The 23,670-nt window shown below is 49.8% G+C and overlaps 1 protein-coding gene across 6 annotated transcripts in view; it reads right to left on the reverse strand.

Annotated features, from left to right (window-relative positions):
* Window positions 1-23,670, reverse strand: part of TNRC6A (trinucleotide repeat containing adaptor 6A) — a 61,037-nt gene that overhangs the window by 26,501 nt on the left and 10,866 nt on the right. For 4 of the 6 annotated variants that reach the window (XM_054516616.1, XM_054516615.1, XM_036392766.2 and 1 more), the window contains exons 1-5: window positions 17,340-17,469; window positions 16,634-16,681; window positions 14,354-14,389; window positions 8,532-8,622; window positions 7,068-7,089 (exon numbers count right to left, since the gene is read on the reverse strand). In XM_054516616.1, the coding sequence (XP_054372591.1) occupies window positions 7,068-7,089; window positions 8,532-8,622; window positions 14,354-14,389; window positions 16,634-16,681; window positions 17,340-17,344 (202 nt within the window). In that variant the 5' untranslated portion in view covers window positions 17,345-17,469. Of the gene's footprint in view, window positions 1-7,067; window positions 7,090-8,531; window positions 8,623-14,353; window positions 14,390-16,633; window positions 16,682-17,339; window positions 17,470-23,670 lie in introns of those variants that run through there. The other 2 variants (XM_036392767.2, XM_036392765.2) reach the window with 2 other exon arrangements.

The raw sequence follows: 23,670 nt of genomic DNA on the forward strand, positions 1-23,670 counted from the left end.
GACCATTTTATCATTCACTTTCAGGAACCGAGTCATGGGAATACAACAAAAAACAAAAACAAACTCGAGCTTTTGTTTAAGGAATCAATTTGAATGTTGTCAGTGCTACTTATGATATAATCTCTGTTTATTTCTACTTTACATATTCTGAAAAACACAAAATAGAAGCCTTTAGAATAAACAGCCACTAAAGAATCAGCATCTGAGTTGTGTTTTAATGGAATATTGCATTTTAGCTGCTTAAGGGAAGGAGAAAAGAAAAACTCTGGAGACCTTGTTTGACAAATGGGGGGGCAGAAGCCTCGGGGTGAGGACACCCAACTTCAGCTGCCCCTCCAGGGCCCCCAGCTCCCTGTGTCCCCAGCAGGGACACAGCTCTCCCAGTGCACAGCTGGCTGCAGAGGGACAGAGTTAAGGACAGGACACGCCTCAATTTATTGTACAGAGCACAGGGAATAGAAGGTATTGAAAGGCTATTAATCAACTGGAAAGTTGATAAAGATCACAACCACCACTTCAGATTTCCTCAATTTAAGCTGTTCCCTATATTACGGGAAGGCAACTGGTTCCTTGCAAAATATTTTGATGAACATAATGAGACAACAAACTGTGATTCTGACTTCTGGTTCAAAACTGAACTTCACAAGTAGGAAATAATATTAAACAAATCTATTTCATTTGGTGCTTCTAAAATTTCTTACATTATAAATAAAGTAACTGGGAGTGACTAAGCCCCGAAGGGGGGGAGAGGTGCTATTTAAGCAAATTGCTGAGAATTTGTTGACAATTGCATGCAGAAGGACTTTGCACTTTTCTGTGTCCAGGTACTGCAAGAGGCTCTGAAATGAAACCACGTTTGCTCACACTCCACAAGCCGTGTAACCAGTGCCCAAACCATTACTTGTGGTGCTCTCCCTGCGCCCCCTGCCCCAGCTGACTGCAAGGATGACCCTGTAGAGCCTGGAGCACATCCAGCTGAGCTGAGCTGACAGTGACACACAGGAAAACCCTTCTGCAGCCTCAGAGCAGCCCTGGGGCCACAGCCCCATGCAGGACACACACACTCCAGCCTCTGGCACACACTGCTCCAGTCCTTCTCCTCCCACTGCCACCTGAAGCAGAAAACACAAACACCCTCACTTGAGGAGATTTGAATACAACATCCAGCACCCTGTAACACTGAGCCACTTCTCCTTCCCTGCCACTCCTGCACCACTGCTGCTCGGGGTACGGTGAAACCATTTCCATCTGACATCCCCTGGACACCAGGCAGAGCTGCCAGCAGCACGCCCAGGGCACCCCTAACACTTTGCTTTCCTAATTAAAGCTGCTTTAAGACCAAGTGTGTTAGAATGGACCCCAAGGGACCTGCAGGAACTCAAATCGCTTTTGACTATCAAGGAGTGCGACAAACAAACAAGGTACTCGCTGCCCAGCCAGCCCTAAGGCACAGCACCAACAGCACTTCTCTAACAGCTCATGAATATTATATTTCACATATATTCTAAGCATTTGTTTCCTTAGCAAACATGGCAATTCTATCTACTATGATAGCAGCAAATTGTATAACACGCTTGCCAGGTCCCAGGGCTAGGCTACAGAATATACAGAGTCCACAATTATATGTTAATTTTCAACTGAAATTATCCGAAGTGCAACAGAATTCCCTTGCCTTTGCTTCCCTGAGAACCACAGAGTAAGTTCTAAGCTATTAAATTCTCCCCGTCCAACATTTTCTGCTCCACAACTTCTCAGAAGGCTAAATTACACATTAATATTCCAATATGGCTACTATGAATTCCAGCCCCCCTAAATCATTATCTTAATATTTTAATTTGCTCTAGACTAGTCGCTTGTTAATAAAAGTTTGTTCTACACACCAGCATTTTATTTTGAATTGTATTAAGGCAGAAAGATAGTATTAACAGACTTACAGTTTATCACAGTTAATTGACTAGCAACAGCAAGTTTACAGAAACTAGCATTAAAAATGACAGATTTTCATAAAGAACAAACCTGCTGCAAACCCTCAGAGCAGGGGATGGTGGAGTTACAGTTTACAGAGAGATTCCAAAGAAAGACGCTTCCAACTTGTGTTGCTTTCCCACTCTGCAGATTTCATTAGAAAATGGAGGAGAAGCATGGTGTCATTTTACTGCTCCAGGAGCTGCCTGCCAACTCCTCCTGGAGCAGGGGCCCAGGGACTCGCACTCCCCCTCCAATAAAAAAATGGCAGCTGCTTGAGGAACTTTAATGCGGATGGAGAGCGGCTCCTGGCCGGCGCGCGAGCGAGCGGCGCAGGGAGCTCAGATGCTCTGCTGCCCCGCACAAAGAGCAGCGCCCGGCTGCCAGGGACCCGCTGCCTCCCCCGGGAGCTGCTGCTGGAGCTGGAGCTGCCCCCCAAAACCCGCCCTGCGCCACATGTCCCGGCGTGGCAGGGCTGCCAGCGCCAGGGCGAGCGCAGCCAGGCTGCCTCCTGGGCTGACACACACGTAAGATCTAGTGCTAGAATTTTCCTGCTGGAAAAATGGCCGCAGCTGTGAGCTCGGAGCTGCTCTGGAAAATATCTCCGTGTTTGCCAAGGCTTTAACCCCTGCAGATCCGCACGGAGGTGAGCGCGCCCTTCCCGCGGCCACAGGCCCGTCCCCTGCATTCCTCCAGTCACCCCCCGGATTTAGCAGCTAGCAGGAGAGGTTTTCCAATCAGGAAAAGCAGAGTAAGGCAGGGAAAAACCCCGAGAAAACCCAGCAGGGTCTGTGCACTCGGGCCATTCCGCTTCGCGGAGAAGAACAAGCATAAGAAGTTTCCAAGGTGGGAAATATGAGTCAAAGATTTCAATTCCACACCCAGCTATTTTTAGAGCACTTTCCATTTCAGTGGGCAATTCAGTTGACTGCGTTCTGCAATGCAAGTGGCACCTTCTGGGCTGCAGCTCCAGCCCGTGCTGCTCCCTGAGCCCCACAGCCAGAGCCAGCCCAGTGCTGGGCACTGCCCGTCAGTTCCTGCCCATCCATGCACCCACGTGTGCAGGGGCATTGCAGCCCCTCTGAGCTCCCACAGTCCTCATCCATGCACCATGTGTGCAGGGGCATTCCAGCCCCTCTGAATTCCCACAGTCCCCATCCATACATCCATGTGTGCAGGGGCATTCCAGCCCCTCTGAATTCCCACAGTCCATCCATACATCCATGTGTGCAAGGGCATTCCAGCCCCTCTGAGCTCCCACCCATCCATATATCCACGTGTGCAGGGGCATTGCAGCCCCTCTGAATTCCCACAGTCCTCATCCATACACCCACGTGTGCAGGGGCATTCCAGACCCTCTGGGCTCCCACCATCCATACATCCATGTGTGCAGGGGCATTCTAGCCCCTCTGAATTCCCACAGTCCCCATCCATACATCCATGTGTGCAGGGGCATTCCAGCCCCTCTGGGCTCCCACAGTCCCCATCCGTACATCCATGTGTGCAGGGGCATTGCAGCCCCTCTGAATTCCCACCATCCATACATCCATGTGTGCAGGGGCATTCCAGCCCCTCTGAATTCCCACAGACCTCATCCATATATCCATGTGTGCAGGGGCATTGCAGCCCCTCTGAGCTCCCACCATCCATACATCCATGTGTGCAGGGGCATTCCAGCCCCTCTGAATTCCCACAGTCCTCATCCATGCACCCATGTGTGCAGGGGCATTCCAGCCCCTCTGAATTCCCACAGTCCTCATCCATGCACCCATGTGTGCAGGGGCATTCCAGCCCCTCTGGGCTCCCACAGTCCCCATCCATACACCCATGTGTGCAGGGGCATTGCAGCCCCTCTGAGCTCCCACCCATCCATACACTCACGTGTGCAGGGGCATTGCAGCCCCTCTGAGCTCCCACCCATCCATACACTCACGTGTGCAGGGGCATTCCAGCCCCTCTGAGCTCCCACCCTGCAGCACACACAGTCCCCATCCATACACTCACGTGTGCAGGGGCATTGCAGCCCCTCTGAGCTCCCACCATCCATACATCCACGTGTGCAAGGACATTCCAGCCCCTCTGAATTCCCACAGTCCCCATCCATACACCCACGTGTGCAGGGGCATTCCAGCCCCTCTGGGCTCCCACCCTGCAGCACACACAGAGCCCAGCTCAAAGCTGCTCCTGGAACAGCCTTTCCTTCAGAGCAGGGCTCAGCAGTACTGCCCAGGGCGCTGGGCTGCCTGCAGGTCTGGGCTGGGAAATTTGGGATAATGGACTGACTTGTCTGTCTCCAACAGCTCTCACTTCAAACACAGCACAAGGACATATTCTGCCATGCGAGGAGGAACACCACAACTGACAATTCTGCAATGCATTTTCAACAAATAGGAACTCGAATTATATTTATTTTTCCTAGAGTACCTGATACAAAAGAACTGGGAAGGCACATGATGTGCAGCTGCTGCACAAACAGATAAACTTTCCACTTAGCAACTAACTAATAGACTGGCCTCGAAGTGTCCCAACCTCCTCTTAATGACAGCAGCTGGATCAAAGCAGGCGGGTCAGAATCCCTGAAATCTGCAGGAATGCCACACGTGCATTTTTGACTGCAATACCATGGTATTAAATTGCTGCTGGTACCAGAAACGTTGTTGTTAGCAGCTTTCTCATTACTTTAATTCCCAGTCCTGAACAGGAAAAGCCCCAGCTCCACGAACTTCCTTGGAAGGTTCCTGTCATTTTACAGGAAGGCTGGGAGCTTCTTCAGCTGCTACAACAGCAATTTCTTCCTTAGACAAAACAGTAGTTTGGAGCTGTCCAAACTCCACTGAAAACCAAGAAATACCCTCCCTTCCCACCCCCAGCACTTAACCAGCTTCTTTTCTGAAAGAGGCACATAATTCTGAATTATTTAGAGATCCTATACTCTTGTATTTTATCTTCAGCTCATGCACAGGATAAATTATTTAAGACATTAACGTGATGGAAACTTGGAAACTAATGAAACTTTAATTTGCATCCTGAACACAAGGAGGCAAAACTGGTGAAACAAGGCAAGAGCCATGTGCAACACAAGGTTTGGATTTTGTTCCTATAGAAACTGTAGCAAAAAGTTGTGTATCTGCATCTCATGATATCTTTTCTTCCACAGCACTGCCAGTTTCTGTTTCTCTGACAACTCTAAATTCCTGCTGAACTTTATAAAATACCCTTTAAATAATTCCAACATCATTAAGTTTCCCTCAAAGCAGAAAAAACAATAATAATAAAAAAAATGTTTAATTACTCTGTCCTTCAGAAGAAAGACATTTCCATTCCACACGAAGATTCCCACTGGGGAGCCTCCCAAGCAGAATTCCTGCCCTCCTGGTCCATGCTATTTTTAGCCCTTTGCTTGTGATGCCAGTGCAGCCCAAGCACACGGGTCAAATGGGCACACCAAGTGCTCCTTATTATACAGCAAAGCGTTCTACCCCTCTCCTTCCTCACTGTCTGGTCAGACATGTTCTATCACTTCAGAACAAACCCAGACATTTTCATAATTCTGTAAATCTGCTCTATGATCAGGAGTGTACAGAGCAAAACCAGCCCTTAGCCTGTATTCAAACACAATTCCATGCACTGCTTCAAAACGGGCATGCTAAAAACCAAATGAAGAGTGTTTATTAATTAGAATAGTCTTCCAGCAATTTTATTTAATTTGTTTTATTTTAAATTGCTGTCCTGTGCCCAAAGACAAACCTGGAACTCCCAATGGGTTTCAGTGGGACCCCTGGTCACCAGCTGCAGCTCAGAGGCTGGAGGGACACACACACAGCCCCAGAGCAGCGTCCATGGCTGCCAGCAGCTCCAGGAATGCTGCACGGGCTCCTGCAGCTCCCTGTGCCTCCAGCAATGCCGTTTCCAGAGCAGCCCCTCAGCCTCCCCACCAGCAGGCAGCAAAGGGCCCAGTCCCAGCAGCACAGCTGCCCTCAGGAGCTGCCTCCCCTCAGCCTCCCACACCAGAAACCCTCGGCTCCTCCTCAGCCAGGGACTCTTCCCATTGAAGCACACCCACCCGGGTACACGCTGCCCTCAGAAATGCCAGACCAGCCCTGGCTGTGTCCTGAGAGCTGGGAGTGGTGCTGCAGAGCCCAGGGCACAGCCCCAGGGCACAGCCTGCCTCTCCCGGCACATCCCAGCTGGCACATCCCTCATCGCCCACCCTGGAACGGGCACTTGTGTCCCTCCTGCTCTCAGCACAGTGTGCCCTCTGCCAGCCCTGCCTCCCAGCCCCATCGCTTCCAGCACTTTTTGATTTCCCTGCAGGAATTCCATCTCTGCTAAGCAGGACTGCAGCATCTGCCACTGCCCCATAAGTGTTAAATGAAACCAGAGTTCCCAGAAAACTCAGCAAGCACTGCACATGGCCACCTCAGCAGTTACTGTGCACTTCCCAAAGACAGGTGAGGAGCACCAACTCAAGAGAAAGTGAAAAGAGGCTTTTTTCCCCTCTGTAGAAGCTGGTTGGGATGCAGAGGCCTACAAACCCCACGAACACCCAGAAAACCACAGTGCTCCCACTTGCCATGAATATTGAAATTACAGCTATTGGGTACTGGCATCCTGATCATTCTGCAGGGTGAGCCCTCCATAGGCAGGAGTAAAACTGGACATATTAATTACTGGACACATGAATTACGTGTCCATCACATGCTCCCAATCCCAGCTGCACTTACTTAGAATATTTGTACATTAAGTTTCCAACAGATCCATCCTACACACAGTTATTCTGAAGTGTTGGTGCGCTTTCCAAATGAAGCAAAAAGGGAAGGAAAAAAGCAAGCAAGGGAAGGAACTTCAGGTGTTATGTCTATGCCTGGTGCTCTGTAAGTGAATAAGAATGGAAAACAGGAAGATCAGCAACTCCAGTCCCTGGATAAGCCCTTTGCTGTTACTCTTCTAGACTTTTATGGTCACTTTGAAAAAGTGCAGCTGAAGTCTCAAGGGTCCCATCTGTCACTTATGGGAGGAGATTTCAGGTGAAACATTTGATTCCATGTATTTAAAACCCCAGAAATAATACACAGAGTAGAACTAACAGTAAAGTAACTTACCTTTGATTTTTTGTTCAATGGCCTAGAACAAGAAAAAAGAAGTGTCAGTGATTTTTGCAGATAAGAGAAACCACATATACACACACCACTTCATAAAGCAACATTAGCTTTTGACTTTCCTCTTTTTGAATGGTTTCAAGTTATTTAATTATCTACTTCAGAAGCCTCTCTCTAACCAACCCAGGCCTATTATTCCTTATGTTTAAAAAGCTGTTTAAATGTTATAGAAGACAAAATTAATTTGAAAGATAACTACATGAAACAGACCAAATTAAACTTGCAAATTAAGATGTTTTAAATTAGTTAAAAACTGTGCCTGGAAGCAAAGAGCTGCTGCCAGTTTTATTGCAGAACAGGGCAGGGAAGGGGGAGTGACCTGGAAATGGAAAAGAGTAAGAGAGCAAATGCCAAAGCTTCGAGCCTTTCATTTGCAAGATTCAATGGGTTACACCTGTACTGTGGCCAAGATGAGAGATCCATTTGAATAAAAGTTTATCACAGGATAAAATGCCTTGACTGTGCACACTCAGGGCTTCCTCTGGAGAGTTTGTACTCTGCCCCTGCCCAGCTGTGACGCAGCTCCTCAGCCTGGCACTGGCCCATGGACAGAGAATGAGAACTCAGAACTTCTCAGAACATTTTTTGCTGTTTCTGATGACCCACAGCACCTGAAGAGATCCTGGAGAGCAAGGGCACAGCCAGGGCTCCTGGCTGCCCTCTGTGCCGAGGTGCAGGCGCCCAGGAGAGCACAGGGAACTGGGCTGGGCTCCTGCAGACTCCATCAGGGCCTGGGAGGGTTTGCTGGCAAGGCTGTGGCTGTAAAACAAACCAGCCTGGCCCTGGAGCCACAGCCAGCATCAGGCACTGGGACCAGAACTGCTGAGCAGGTTCACTCTGCTCCTCCAAAATGGACATGCTTAAAAACTGCCTTTACCAGCTCCTCTGAGCTCAGGGTCAATATTTAGAATCAATGGCCATGATGAGGATCTTGTCAGTAAACAGGGATTCTGAAGTATTTACAAGCATTTCTGTGACGTTTCCATTCCCAAACATCTTTGCTGTCAATATTTTCTTTTTTATGAAATTGTTATTCCCTACTACAAATTCTCTCCTGGGATGTTTCCATACTGAAGAATAAGATGTATTAAAATAAGGATGCAGCTGAAAGCCACTGCCTTAAAATGGCACTTTTATTCTCCTAGTAAATACACTAACACTGAGGTGCTTCAGGCCTGAGACTGCCTCAACTGACCATCAGGAAATAGAAGGGTCACCCCAGATGAAAAGTTAGTTTTGTAAGAAACTACACAGAGCCAATTACAATGTTCAATGTGTCAGTTACCTCTAAATAACTGACTGCACAGCTAAAGTTCAAACATTAAATTAATAAGAAAACACTTGTTTTTACTAGTGATGAAACTGCCACCTCCAAGCACAGGGGTTTATTCTCAGTGCTCCACATACCTTTTTTTGAGCAGCTTCCTTCTTCTTCTTGTCTTCTTTTCTCTTTTTCCTTTCTTCCATCAACTGTTCTTCCTCTTCTTGCACTAAATCCCTGAACCACACAGTTTGTAATTAACTCTCCCAAAATACAATCTGTACACACTTAGATTCATTTTAGAACAATTATTTCACAGTGACATAAAGGAACTGGGGAATTTTGCCTCTAATTGGATCCTATTTCTGCAGGGACTGTCACTGTCAGGGCAAGCCACCAGCGACAGGACTTGCAGTGCAGATGTGGTGTCAAGCTACACGTAAGGAGCTCTTTCTTCCAAAGCCCACAATGAAGACTTGGACTTGAATCTGGCTGAAAAGCCAGTAAATTCAATGCTGCCTGATCTGCCCTGCCCTGCCCTGGAGTGACTGAGCTGTGCACAGGCAGCCTGAGCCACAGCCCCCGTGCATCGGCCCCATCCCACAGCCCCTCTGCAGGAAGCACCCGCAGCGGGCAGGGACAGGGCACAGCTGGCACAGCTGGGCCGTTGCAGAGCTCCCTCACAAGAAACAAAACCGGAACTGGGCAAAAGTGAAACCGAAACTCGGAACGGTAATTAACGGCACTCGTTAATTACCACAGCATTTCTGCTCAAAGCTAAGCAGCAACAGCACTGCCCAGCTCATGCTGCTTAGAAACAGACTTCCACAGGGGTTTTGGAGAAAAAGAACTAACAATGTCACTATGGGGCAGTGACTGCATGGTGTGTATCTGCCTGGAAACACTGAGCTGGCTCTGTTTTAACCCCAAAGCTCCCATAAACCTCCACTTTTAAATAAGATAGTTTGATAGTCTGTCAGAAGCAATGCAAACTGAATGTATTAAACCACGAGACAGTCCACAGGTACTAAAACTTTCATTACTTTTCTATATAGATAAACAACCAGTTAATTCTACTTTTAACTCAGCTCAAGCCCCTCTCAAAGCAAGTGCAGGCATCAGCTTCCACTGACCAAATCCTGGCTTTTTAGATTTTCTAATAACAGAAAGCAAGCAGCAGTTACTTCTTTTAAGAAAGAAGGGCTTCTGGTGCCTAAGGTATGCAAAATAATTAGCCAGGAGTGTTATTTCTGAGAGCCCCTGCACACTGCCAGAGGAATCACAACCCCTCAAACACAATGTGGCTATTTTGCATTTTATCACAGCTCCATCAGCTGGCTGCAAGATCCAGGATGTCTCACTGCAAAAGCAATCTTGCATTTACAATTAGGTCTCAAAAATGATTTCATGGACAACTAAGAGGTCAGACACCTAACTGCAGAAACAATTCCAGCTGGCCAGTTCCATTTAGAGCAATCCCTCGTCCCTGCGCAAATCTGAGGCAATGATTAACCCGCAGTGACATCCGTGCATTACAAAGGTGACACTTCAGTCAGCTCTGCCCCTCCGTCACACCCTGAGCATTTGGAAGCACAGGGATGCTGGTGATACTGACCCTCAGCTGGGGTGATTTGGGACTGTCCAGATCTTAACAGGCGATTTGAACTGGAGAACAGCACCAGGCGTGGATCCAGCGCGGAGGAAAGAGATCCTAGAGATCCCAGCTCCGGCACAGCCCCTTCCATCCACCCAGAGCAGAACACTGGGAACCCAGTGCTGGGCTGGGCCTGCTGACTTACAGCATCTCTAACAACCTGAGCAGGCCACCAGCACTTGTTTTGTGTAACAAATTTCAGTCTGTCACATGCCAAAACTGCATTAACTGAAAAATCATTCTGCTTTTAGAAGAAAGCTGTAGCACATTCAACAGCAAGCAGAATGCAAAGTAGTATTTTCACAGGGAAAAAAAACCCCTCATCAATCCTGCTACAGTTAAATCAACACAATTACATTTCACTTTGGGAATACAGATGCTAACAACTAACATACCAATATCTCTGGAATATTCTACCACAGCATCACTGGGTTTTTGTCACATAGGAACAACAGAACTCCTAAATTCTGACACTGTTAATTCAATTTTTATCTTTTCAAGACAAACAGATTTTAGATTACAAAGCAGACTTAGGAGACATAAACCCCTCCTACAATTAGGATCAGAACTCTAGGCATTCCCTAGACAAAAACCATCCACCTATAATTCATTATGAGTTTTTAAGAGTATTAATTACCACTATAACATCAAATCTCAGAGCAAAACTAACCCAACTGGTACAACCAAGCAGCAACAGCAAAGCCTTTCCTGTCCCTGCCCTTACCTGAAAACTTAACCCTTGAAGTAAGACAGGCCTATTCACCATCCTCATACACAAACTTAAACCTGAGACAAAAATTCACATTTGCCTCCTAAGTCATCAGAGTCTCACGCAGGACACCAGAATTTCCATTTCTGGAGCTGGAAGCATGAGCCTCCTTCATTCTTCCCAGCACACAAATGCAGGGCCCTCTCACCAGCCAGCAAGGGATGGCATTGATGCCTCTGGCACAGCCTCTGCTGGAACACATAACAAGCTCCATCCTGACACTGCTCCTTGAGGAGCAGAAGTGGAACGTGGCATTTCCCATTTATCCCCTGGACTCGCAGCTCCCTGCTCCTGCAGACACACCAGCAGCAGCTCCACGGGAACCACCACAGCAATCTGGGCTTGTGGAAAGCACACAGAGCCAGAAAATGAACAGGTTCCTTTGCTGGGCTTTCCCCTGGCAGCTTTAATCCATGGACCTTGGGTGACCAAAATCCACAGGTTCCTTTGCTGGGCTTTCCCCCACACCTGGCAGCTTTAATCCATGGACCTTGGGTGACCAAAATCCACAGGTTCCTTTGCTGGGCTTTCCCCCACACCTGGCAGCTTTAATCCACGGACCTTGTGTGGCCAAAGCAGCAGCAGCACGCTGCTCGTCAGCTGGCCCAGGAAAAGCAGGGACAGAGCATTCCAATGGATAAGGTGAATTTATAAACAGCTCTGTGATTCCCCATCCCACATCCAGCCTCCACCAGAGCACACGCACAGGCAACGTCCTTCTCCTCCTGGGTAACGGGATTAGCTCGCTCAAGGTTAAACGGCCTTAGCAGAAATGCAAACCATATTTTTCAATTTAGATCAAGTGAAAATAAAACACCCCGGCAATAGGAAATCCACACTGGAGACAGAACAAAGGCCTCCGGTTTCAACAGCTTAACTTGAAAGGTGCTTTATTTTCAAGTGAGGCAAAATGAAAATGGATCTTGATCTCAGGAGAGACTGCACATTTAATGGCTCTGAAGATGGGCAAAGAGAAGCTGCTGTTATCTGCATAAATTTAAGCAGAGCGAGGGTCAGATAAATATTTACCGTTATTTATTTAACAGAAAATTTTTGTTCCAATTGTGTACCCCAGCACAATTCCTCTTTGTATACAGGGGAAAAAAACCCAACAAACTACAAAAATGCTTTCCTCAATTAAGCTATTAAAAAACCCAGAAGAAACAAAACCAACTTTTTAGTCTTCTAAGACAGGTTATCAAGACAGCACAAGGCATTTTATTTTTGTATGGCTTGATTTGTTATTTGGCTTCTGAAGTAGAAAAAGCTGTCATGCTCTAACTGCAAACATTTCAGGTAATCTTTGTATCAAAACGTGCTTCACTTATTACTTTACTTCTTGAAAAAAGACAACTATTAATCTTTAATTTCTAAGGCTTCAGCTTAGCATTGTAAAAATACCTGGGCTGAAACAGACATGGTTAACCTTTATTCTTGTGTTGCAGAAGAGCAAAATCAAGTTCACCCATATTTCCCCTGGCAGACAGGTGGAGATGAAGTAATTAATGTTTGTGCAGCTCTGCTATCTTTGCTGTTACAATTTATCAAAGTGCCACAATAAAATCAAAATACTATCCCCACACGGAGGAAATGATGGTTGCAAGAGCTGTGAGCTCCCATCACTGGAGGGATGAACAGAGGTATGGAGCAAACACACAAGTAATGATTAGAAGTGATTATACACAGCAGCTTCTGAAACCAGTGTAAAATTTCCACTGATGTGCATATTAATTAAAAAAAAAAAATCCTTTCTACCATTTTCTCTTCTTCTAGTTATAAATTAACTTGCAGTGCTACAGGTGGAGCACTGCCAGGTAGCTACAGGTAAGCATCAGGGATTGAAAGACCTTTAACAGCTCTGCAAAGACAGCACCGTGTGTGCAACCTACAGCTGATCTTCTACACAGACTTTCAAATGCTCCTGAGACTGATCAATCTTCTGTATTCTGACCTACAAGTTCCCTCGTGTCTCCATTTTTTGAAAAGACACAATTACCTAAAACTGCCAATGAACGTGATTTCTCAGGTTCTGTAAAAACCAACAGCTAGCTCTCCTACTCATCAGCATTCTACAAAAATCAACTATAAAACGTGTATTTTGATTAAAATGGGATCCTACAATCCTTTATCAATGCCATCCACAAAACAGCACAGTACACCAAAGGAGCACTTGGACTTTATGCAATAGACACGAGTGCTTTGAAGTCAACAAAATAATCCCAACAAACCCTGCCAGCGCCTGCCATGGAAAAGCTCTGGCACCTGAAGCCACCCAGCGTGTTCCTGGGAGCACTGAGAGCCTCAGGCAGTGAGAACAAAACAAACCCACTCATTTCCAGACGTCTGTGTGTGTCTGTGTGTGTGTGTGTGTGTGTGTGTGTGTTCTTTCCAGCTATTAACAGAGAAGAGAGGTGCTGCCAAGCTAAAAACTGGAAAAAAATACTTCGATGAATAATTAATTAGAAAATGCGTATCAGCTACTTTCTTTTTTGCTTTTTAGATACCTCAGGTCTTTAACTTTCCACCCTAAAAGTGAAGCGACAGAATCCTACCTCCCTACCACGTCTGCCATGCCAGTCACCTGGCATGCACTCAGCTTTCCCATTTCCCTCACACAGAAACTGCCTCATCAGAATGATGCTCCCAAATACAGCGACTACAAATGGACCAAAATTCTGCAATATTGGTGTTGGTTTTGCCCTTGAGTTTCACCCAAGATGTTTGCTGCTACACAAGCAGACAGAAGACAGATCTCTTTCCCAAGAAGTTTATCATGCATCTACACAGGACTCCAGCAGCAGCCATAAACAATCCCTATCTTCCTGTAACAAATGAGGAACCAGGAAGGCAGATTAAACTGTTCCTCCACAATCAGCTGCTCGAGCCCAGCACCAACCTGCCCCTCTCCAGGCTGCTGCAATGCTGCTGCTGCTGCTGCAGAGGCAGCACTGCCTGCACAGGGGCTGCTGCAACCCTGGAACACCAAAAGGACCCCACAGGGACACCTGGCAGCCCTGCACAGCCTCAAAGGCGTCTGTGGGACAGAAAGGGATGTGTCATTTACCCAAGTGTCTGTAAAGATCCTGAAAGCATGAGCAGAAATGTTTTCTCTGCAATGAACTCTTCCCATTGCACAGCAGATATCTCTCCATATGAAGTTTATCAGGAAAAAGGACCCGCCCCCAGAAACCCAACAGAAAATCAAATGCTTACACATCAACAGAAACAACTACATTTCTCCCTGGTTTCTATGTCTCTATGTTTTCCCTGCAGCAGATAAGAAAAATATCACAGAAATAGGGCAGTTATTATTACATAAAAGCATAAAAATCAGTTGTACAGTAATAACTTCACAGCGCACATGGATGGAAGCTAGAGGTGAGAAGCTTGCTCTCCCAACACATGGCCAGTCTGCAACCAAGGTGGGCAGAATCACAGGTGAATGGAAGCAATGGAGACTCTTCCCTATGGTTTGCATGCTTGTGGAGCAACAGTCAAAGCCCTGGGTTTGGGAACATGATTGTCAATGTATTTCAGATATTTACCTTCTCTCAGTTCCACATAAATGAGGCAGGAAATCCCTGTTTACCAAACAGAATTGAAAAGTTATTCCTTAAATCAGAAGAACTAAATGGTGATTTGTAGCAGTCCTGATTTTAAGCAAATTTAACTCTTAGATTTCCCCAGTTAACAGAGCAGACAGCTCTTGCTGTGGCTGATCAGGTGACATTTAATTTGTAACATGATGCCACAACAGCGTGTGGATGGATTTATTTCAATCACTGTCACGAGTCAGGCACTAAGCCCATTTTTGAGACCAGGAGTATCTGCACAGCACTAGGCATGTATGAATTTCAGAGAGAACACAGACCAAGTGAGGATTCTTTTCCAAAAGGCCAGACAAGCCAAATGCTAATCCCGAGTGTGAAACAGGAATCACTCCAACGGGATAAGCAAGCTGCACTGAAGGCTGTAACACTTTTCCTATCACAAACCCACAGTCTGGGCCAATATTCCCAGCAAGATTAAAAAGTGTACTTGCTACCCATTAATTTATAAGCATAAACTCCAGAAGTGACTTCAGAACACAAAACAAAGCCAACATCCCGTGGAGTTCACAGTCTACATCCACACTGTGAAATCTGAGATTAACATAAACTCCAGCACAGGTCTATGTACCTTGCCAGGAAAGGATATTTGCTCTTTTACAGTTCGACTAGGTCACTGCAAATTTAATAAGCCAGTAAATAATGACACTGGAGGAAGAACGAGGGCTATCTGCTGAGCTCTACCCAGTAAAACAATGAATCAGGTCTATCCAGCGCAGGCATGCCGTGGTTTATCAGCTGTGTGCTCACACAACGAGAGCTCCCTGGCTAAACATAAACCAGCCAGGGCATTAATGTGAACTTCAAACCAGTTCTGAATCTTTTAAATGAATAAAACGCACTCCTCTGTGTGAGAGACACGGGGGCCCGGTCCATAGCAGAATTTACCCTCCAAGCACCGATTTTTGGCAGTGCTGTAGTTTTCTTTCACTTCCTCTCACTCTCGGCACTGCCTGCCAGCGTGACAAGATCTCTGCTAAGGTCATAAAAATGTGAAGATCTCCTGACTTACTACGACTGGCACCAAGGAGTGCCCTAAACTCAGCACTCTGTCACTCTGAATAACACAGTTCTGAAGTCACTTCTGGCAGGGCGACTGCAGCGAGTCCCTGAACGCTGGTGGGTTAACAGCAAGGTGCCAAAGGCACCTCAGGGGCTCCCAGGCACCCCAGCTACTCCCTGCATTTCAACAACAACGTGGGGAAAATCATTCACGCTTCAGCGTATCACCAAAATTAAAAAACAAAAGGAAGACCCGCACTGAGAGCAGGGGGAAGCAAAGCAGTTTTCAGTGTTCACAGTCCAGTCACAGCTCACCCTGGAAGCTGGAGACTGCTCGGGCACAGGAGAGAAGGAAAAAAGCAGGGCACCAAACCTGAGATTCTATCTGCTACACTCAGGGCTCAGGCACATCTCAAATGGCCCCAGTGGAAATCCCTTAACGGATCACTAGCAAAAGGCCTTTAAAGGTCTAACTGAAAAAGAACCCAAAAAGGAAGCAGGACAGAAGTTGAAAACAAAGAATGTAACCCCTAGAGCGGATACATGTGAGAAAGTTACCTGACCAAAACCAAACAGTGCAGAAGAAACAATTACTTAAACACAAAAGTGATACACCTTAAGGCACAGAATTCTTCCTTCACCGTGACCCTGAACTCCCGAGTTAAGGAGTTAACTCCCCAGCCCATTCTGTTAAGCTCTCGTTCTAAAAACTACACGTAAACAGGAAATTCACCAGCTAACTCTTCATGGCAAAAGAGGCAGAGCCAGTAGTTATATGGCAACATAGAGTTTATTCCAGTTCTTGCCACAACTGCCTTTCCTCCAAACAATATTTGGCTGAAGTGTATAAAAGAACCCCAAACCCTTCATTCATTTTTCAGTTATTGTTAGGTACTACAACTTAGTGCAGAAAAGTTATTTTTCTCTTCAAAAACCTCCCCTATTAAATAAACTGTACTAAACATCTGAAGTAGTTAAACAAACAAACAAAAAAAAAACAGCTAAAAAGGTGTTTACAGAATTAACTAAGCTTGCAATAGACAGCGTTTTCAAACGCTATTTCCCCATGCAATAGACAGCGTTTTCAAATTCAGATTTTTTTTTATCCTTACAATTAACAAGAGATTAAAGCTCCCGATAAAGCCCACAACTACTCCTAGCCCTAGGCCACCTTTCCATCTAAATAGTGGGAGGGAATTTAAATGAGTCTCTTACCTGCTTAGTTTTCTTTCGACTTCTTTGGTAGCTTTAGCTTCCAATTCTCTGCAACAGAAAGTGGTGTTGGTTTCCATGTCAACAGCAATGCAGCAGGAAAATAAAACCGGCGCGGGTCAGGATGCACAGAGAGCTCCAGGTGCGGTCGGTCAGGAGGGATGGCGAGAGCAGGGATCGCCGGGGACGGGCGGCGGCGTCCCCCGGGCGGGCGAGCCCTGCCCGTGCCAGCGCGTGCAGCGCCGGTGTCCCCGCAGCATCCCCGTGCCCGCACCGGCCACCGGAGCCCATCCGCATCCCGGCGCCCCGCACCCATCCCCGCGCGCCCTCCCCGCGCTCCGCCGTCTCAAGGACTTTAAGGAAAACGATTCTGCTGCATCACTTCAGCCGCCAGCGCGCTCCGAGCGCGGCACCGGGACGCTCCGAGCGGCACCGGTTCGCTCCGTGCCGCTCCGTGCCGCACCGGCGGCCCCGGGCGCTGCCGGCCCCGCAGAGCCAACTCCGAGCCGGGGAGGGCACGGCTCGGGCACGGCTCGGCCCGGGCGGGCGGACCGGCACACACCGCTCCGGGCGGGCGCCGCGGCCCCTCCGGGCGGCCCCTCCGCCGGCGGCGCTGCCGCGGGAGCCCGATCCCGTCCGCCGCGGCTCCGCGGGGCTGCCGCGCCGCCCGGCCCTTCCCCGCCCGGCCCGGCGCCGCCCGCCCCGGTACCTCATGTATGTAAAGTGCTCGGAGTCCGTCCCGGAGGCTGCGGCGCGGGCCCGGCGCGGCCGCCGGCTCTAGGCGGGCTGAGCCTGGCGCTGCGGAGCGGGAGGGCCCGGCAGCTGCAGCCGCAGCTCCGCCGCCATTTCCTGCCGCCGCCGCCCGCCCGCCCCGCGCGCAGGAAGCGAACCCGCCCCGGCCGCGCTTCCGGGGCGCCCGCACGGGGGGAGCGGGGCCGGGAACGGGGGAGCGGGAACGGGGGGAGCGGGGCCGGCACGGGGGGAACGGGGCCGGGGGAGAGGGGCCGGGAACGGGGGAACGGGGCCGGGAACGGGAGCGGGGGAACGGGGCCGGGAACGGGACAGGAACGGGGCCGGGAACGGGACAGGAACGGGGCCGGGAACGGGAGCGGGGGAACGGGGCCGGGAACGGGGGAGCGGGAACGGGGGGAGCGGGGCCGGGGGAGAGGGGCCGGGAACGGGGGAACGGGACGGGAACGGGACAGGAACGGGGCCGGGAACGGGGGAATGGGACGGGAGCGGGATCCCGAGCCCATCCCGGGCCGCTCCTCGGGGCTGGGAGCACGGGAGCCTCGGGCCGAGCCCCGTCCGGGTCACGGAGTCACGGAATCATCAGTTCGGCTGTGCCGGGGATGGATTGGATGGATGGATTTGGGATGGATTTCAGGGCAAGGTTCTCCCCCCGAGGGTGCTGGCGCTGCCCAGGCTCCCCAGGGATGGGCACGGCCCCGAGGCTGCCGGAGCTCCAGGAGCCTTTGGACAGCGCTGCCAGGGATGCCCAGGCTGGGGTTGTTGGGGTGTCCTCTGCACAGCCTGGAGTCGGACTGCGTGATCCCTGCCGGTCCCTTCCTGCTCGGGAGATTCTGTGATCAAGGCTGGAAGAGACCTTTATGGTCATCCACCACAGCCTTCCAGCAGCACTGCCACCATAACCCCTAAACCCCAAACGACATCACCCAGTGCAGATCAGACACCTCTCAAACACTCCCAGGGATCGGGACTCCACCTCCTCCCTGGGCAGCCCCTTCCAAAGCCTGACCACCTGAAAAGTGAAAAACCAATTTCTAATGTCTAATCTGAGCCTCGCGTGTCTCAGCTTAAGGCCGTGTCCTCTTGTCCTCCCTCTGCAGCATGGTAGAGGAGATGAACCCCACCTCACTACACCCTCCTGGCTGGGGAGGGTGGGGAGCAATGAGGTCCCACACATCAATGCAGCCTTTATTTATCCCAGTGACACACAGGAATTCCAGGCACTGTCTCATCAAGCACGCTCAGCAGAACACAGTGATTCCCCAGGTGATGCAGGACAAGGCACAGATGGACAGAACATCCATTTCCACGCGTGTTTTCCCGTGTAGAAATGGGCAGCTCCTCCAGGCTTCTGCTGCTGCTGTGCCAGCTCCATGCTGAGCTTGGGGCATCAATGACTGGCAGATAAAAGGAGTTAATGTCCAAATAACAAAACACAGACGTTTCTCTAAACCTTCCACTGACCCTGTTGGCTCGAGGGAGGAAATAGAAGAGTCCCCAGCACTGGCAAACTTGGTGAGAGATTGATATATGTGAACATGGAGCTTAATCCAAAACACACAGAGATACTTCAAATACAGGAAATGAAGAGTGAGGAGTACGTGAGCCATGCTCTGTTACTGGACTAGGCTTCAGTAACAATATCACAGGAATTAGTAACATCAAATCAGTCAAAGGACTGATAATGGATTGGAATAGAGAGCAGTAATGTCAGGAACACAAAAAACCGAGAGTGGACAGGAATTCCCAGTAAATGCTTCTGCAGCTGACAAGCACTCCCATCAAGGTTTTGTTGCCATGGGGAAGTTCTTGCTCTCTCCTGACCCCAGCTGCACATTGGCACCAGCATTTTCCAGCCCAGTTCTTGGCCTTTAACGTTCTTACCAATGCTGGTGAGAAAAGAAATGCTGTTTGATTCCTCCGTGAGACAAACGGGTGCCCTGGGCGCAGGAGCCATTGTCCCTGGAAATCTGCTGCAGCATCCACTGTCCTTCTGCCAGCATGAGTGAAGTACAGTGATTTCCAGCTGAAGAAGATCCTACAGTATGAGAGGCAAGGTTTATGACAATGCAGAGTAGCCAGTGAGTGTATTTTTGTCCTTAGGGGCTCAGAAATGCAGAGTGCAGTGCTGCGAGCTGAACAGGCACAGCCGTAAAGCGGCAGTTTGAAATCAGTTCCTCAGTGTCTCGTAACAACTTGTAAGTTAATTTGGTCTTGTTTATTTTTCTTCATATGAAAAAGTTTGGACTGTCATGTAATTGTGTGTAACTGAAAGCCATTATTTCCTGAAGTGTGACTCAGCTCTCTCTCACTGTTCCATTCACAGCAGCCCTGTTTCATGTCTCTTTGGAGGCACTACACGTGGTGTAGGAGGGCTGCTGTTAAGTCTGTCCTCAGTTGGGAAGGCTGATGAATTCATTATGTACTCCTGTTATGTCAGTTTGTTAACTGTATTGTGCCACTGTCAATAAAATTCATAGTCGAGGTCTGCAGCTTGCTTTATTATTTTAGATTGTTCTCTGGTGTTATTCATGCACGTGCTCCTAGCAACTAGACCGCTGCAGCAGTGCCTTTCTGTCTGCATGTAAGTGCTGCAGCTGGGTCTGCACTGTCAGCACAGCCTCCACCACCTACCCCATCAGCTCCTCCTTGCACCACCTCATGATCTTACCTCTCACCCTCACAAGCAGCACTTTGCTCAGCTGGGTTCTGACGCGTACGAAATTCGCACTGGTGAATTCCTAGAAGGACTAGCGAAATTCCGGAATCTTCAAACAGGAGGAATGTTTTTTTCTAGAAGAAGCGGCAGGTTGAGCTTCACCCATGCAGAAGCCCATCATCCAAAGCAGTGGTAGTGGGTGCTGGCTGGAAGCAGCACTCAGGTGTTAACCACTCCTGGTCTTAGCCTTAATATGTGCTGAGCATAGAGTTATTTGGGGTTCTGGAGGACCTTCTCTCCTGCTTACCACAGTTCTTTGGTTTGTTCTTTGTACCTTGGTGCTCTCTGAGGCTTGGACCTCTGGACTTCTTTGCCAAGGACCCAAATTCTGATTCTACCAGCAAAGAGACAGCAAAACACCTCTGTGCTTAAAATGATGTTCATAACCACCTGGCTTGGGAGCTGCTTCCAGCCTGAAGGGTAGATAAATCCTCAGCCCCCATCTGTATGTGTCAGTGCTTCTCTTCCTTATGGGACCCCTGCCCCAGGACGCCCTGTGCTCCTGGCTGGGAAGGGGCACTCTGGGCAGCGTGTGCAGGGAGGAACCAGCTCGTGCCCCGCGATGCTCCCTCCTCACGCTGGCACTGCTGTCCTGCCCTGTGTGGGTCTGCATGGCTCTGCAGCACTCTGCTCACACACGGCATTAGAAACCAGGAATCATGGAAGCAGCTCCTCAAGGGCAAACCGCGGGCCCACGCTCAGGCAGCGGCCAGGGCTGGGGCTGTGCAGTTACACTTTCACCACTCAGCAAACATGCCCTCCTGGGCACTGAGCCCCAGATACAGCAGCCACCACCTGCACCCTGCCAGCCTGGCGCACATCCCCATTCACTTTTTAATTAGGATTTTCATATCATCAGAGCAAGGGAACGAACTGCAGGAGGCAGAGAAATGCACAGCCTGAAAACAGTTAAAGAGGAGCTGGCGCCATTTCAGCGTTCCCATCCCCTCCACCCTTCCCCTTCAGCTGCAGTTTGCTCTCAAGGCAAAGGAAGCCGACATGTTAGAAAATACTTTCTGCCTCATGGCTGGGGAAAACAGAGCTGGGGCTGTCTCAGGAGAAGCTCGGGCCTGGGGATGTGGAGAATTTGCCATAATAACTCGCAGCCGCTTGGTCCATTCAGCATCGTCACACCGAGCGGAGCCGCTGTCACCGACAAAACAGATTGTTTGCAAAATTGCTCTTGACTTAAATAATCTAAATGAGCTGATTTGACAGACAAGGGAAAACAGTCTCCTCGTCAATGTAGTGGCTCTGTGTTCCTCTGCAAGGAGGCTCCTTTCTTTTCCATTGTAGACGCTTTATTTAAGGATTTAAAAATAGCCCAGGCGACGGCAAGAGGTGGCAACATAAAGGTACTGAACAGGCAGCACTTCCTGATAAAACAATCCCTGCCCCAGAGCCTGTCAGTGCAGTCAGCTGGGCTGTGTGTTAGAGAGGAACATCTGGGGCTCTGAGGATCCTTAATTAGGAGAAAAATCCACAAATTACATAACTGGAAGTTGGTAGCAGCAAGTGTTGGGCTTGCCTTCCAATCAGCCCTGAAAGCAGCTGGGAACAGACCTGGAAAGGAGGAACAGCACCCCGTGCTGAGGTGGGGCTTGCACGGTGGGGTTTGTTCCCCGGGCTGCAGCAGCAGCAGCAAACAGCCACGGGGTCTGTGCCCGGGACAGCATTCCCTGCCTTTCCTCCGGGCCCCGCGCCCTGGCAGCACTCAGAGCAGGGCAGAGCAGGCACTTGGGGTTATTAAATGAGGATTTAATCCTGCCCTTTAAATCAGCAAAAAAAATTATCAAAGATGAAGGATTTCCCTGTGTTTTAAAGCCAGTCCAGCTTGCATTCCCTGATCTGCCTGTGGGCAGGCTGCCAACTGCAAAATGGAATCGCTGAGCCTGGATTTCGCTCTGCATCCAGCCAATTACAGCAGCCTCACGTCCCCTGCTCAGGAGTGGTGCAGTACGAGAGACTGACAAGATCCAATCTTTATTTATTTACCAGGGCTGCATTGCACTTCCAAAGGGAGTCACAGTGCTGGGCTCACTGCAGCCCTCCCCAGGTCCCATGCCCTGCACTGCTCCGGTGCCAGTGAGTATGGCCCGGTCCAAACCCCTTGTGGGGGCTGCTGGGGGGTCCCCAGCCCCAAAGATTCCCCTGGAGATGCTGCCACAGCAGTGGGTCCAGCCCTGGGGCATCACCTGCCCCGTGGGTGGCTCTGCCAATTTGCCCACATGAAGTCTGCTGGCTCTGCACGTGCTGGATTCCCTTCCCCAGCCATGGCTCTTTCTAGCTTGTTTCTAGGCTTCTGCTAATCAAAAATACAACTTCAAAAAATAGTGGGGCATTTTTGTAGAGCCCACAGAGCTACAAGCCACCAGCCAGAAGATAGAGATGATGCATGCAGGGAGAAGAGTTTCCCCTCCCGTTTGTGCCCCCAGTCTCAGCTGTTTGTGATGGCCCCGTGCAAACGCTGCTGTTCACAGAGGAACCAGCTTCCCCTGCCTTCAGCCCAGCTACACCCACGGCAGAGCTCACCCGTCCTCCAGGACTGATCTCGGCTGGTGAATTGGTGAGAGAGACCCGAGCCGCTTCTCCAGAGGAAACGCCAGAGCCCCGGGAGCGGAGCGGGAGCGCCCGGAGCCCGGGAGGGGCCGGTTCGGCAGGGCTGGGCAGGGACTGGGGCCGGGCAGAGCCCACCTGGCCCGGGCTGCACCCCCTGCTCATGGCTGGGCATCGCTCACCTGGCCTGGGCCGGGCAGAGCCCACCTGGCCCAGGCTGGGCAGAGCTCACCTGCCCTGGGCTGCACCCCCTGCTCATGGCTGGGCATCACTCACCTGGCCCGGGCTGGGCAGAGCTCACCTGGCCCGGGCTGCACCCCCTGCTCTGTGCCCTGTCCTGCACTGGGTCTGACAGCCCCGAGCCCTTCCTGATCAATACTCATCAATCACCTCACTCACACCTGCCCTTTCTCAGCACAGAGCCACATTAACAGATTTCACCTGTTTCTGTGCACTTCTCACTGAAATGGCACAAACAATCCCTGCTCTGTCGCAGACCAGCTCTTTTTGTGCCAGCAATATGCTCTGGTTTAGGCTTCAGAGAGCGATCAGTCTGCTGAGTTTCCTAATTATGGAGGATAAAATGGGGCCAGGACACATTTATGGAGCAGCACCACAGACCACAGCAAGAGCTCTGGCACTTTTTACCTCCTGGGACTGTCTCCAGGTGGGGAAATGTCCTCATGCAAAGTCATGTCAGGGCTGCCAGGGTGGCTCCTCCAGCCACTGCTGTGCCTGAGCCGCAGCTGGCACCTGCCCTGCTCTGTCTGTGGGACCCTGAGCTCCCGATTCTCCCAGTGCTCCCAGCACTCTCTGTGCTCCCAACTCTCCCAGTGCTCCCAGCTGCAGGCACAGCTGGGCACAGTCAGGCTCTGGGTGATCTGGCCCAAGGCTGAAGGGGTTCCAGTCCCCCTGCCAGAGGAGCAGGGCAGGACAAACTGCTGGATAAACGGCCCTCAGCTGCTGCCCAGGACGGGCTGCCCAGCTCCTGCTGCCCTCCCAGATGCCTCTTTCA

This window comes from Molothrus ater, chromosome 16, assembly GCF_012460135.2.
Source record: "Molothrus ater isolate BHLD 08-10-18 breed brown headed cowbird chromosome 16, BPBGC_Mater_1.1, whole genome shotgun sequence".
In the NCBI taxonomy this organism is placed as follows: domain Eukaryota; kingdom Metazoa; phylum Chordata; class Aves; order Passeriformes; family Icteridae; genus Molothrus; species Molothrus ater.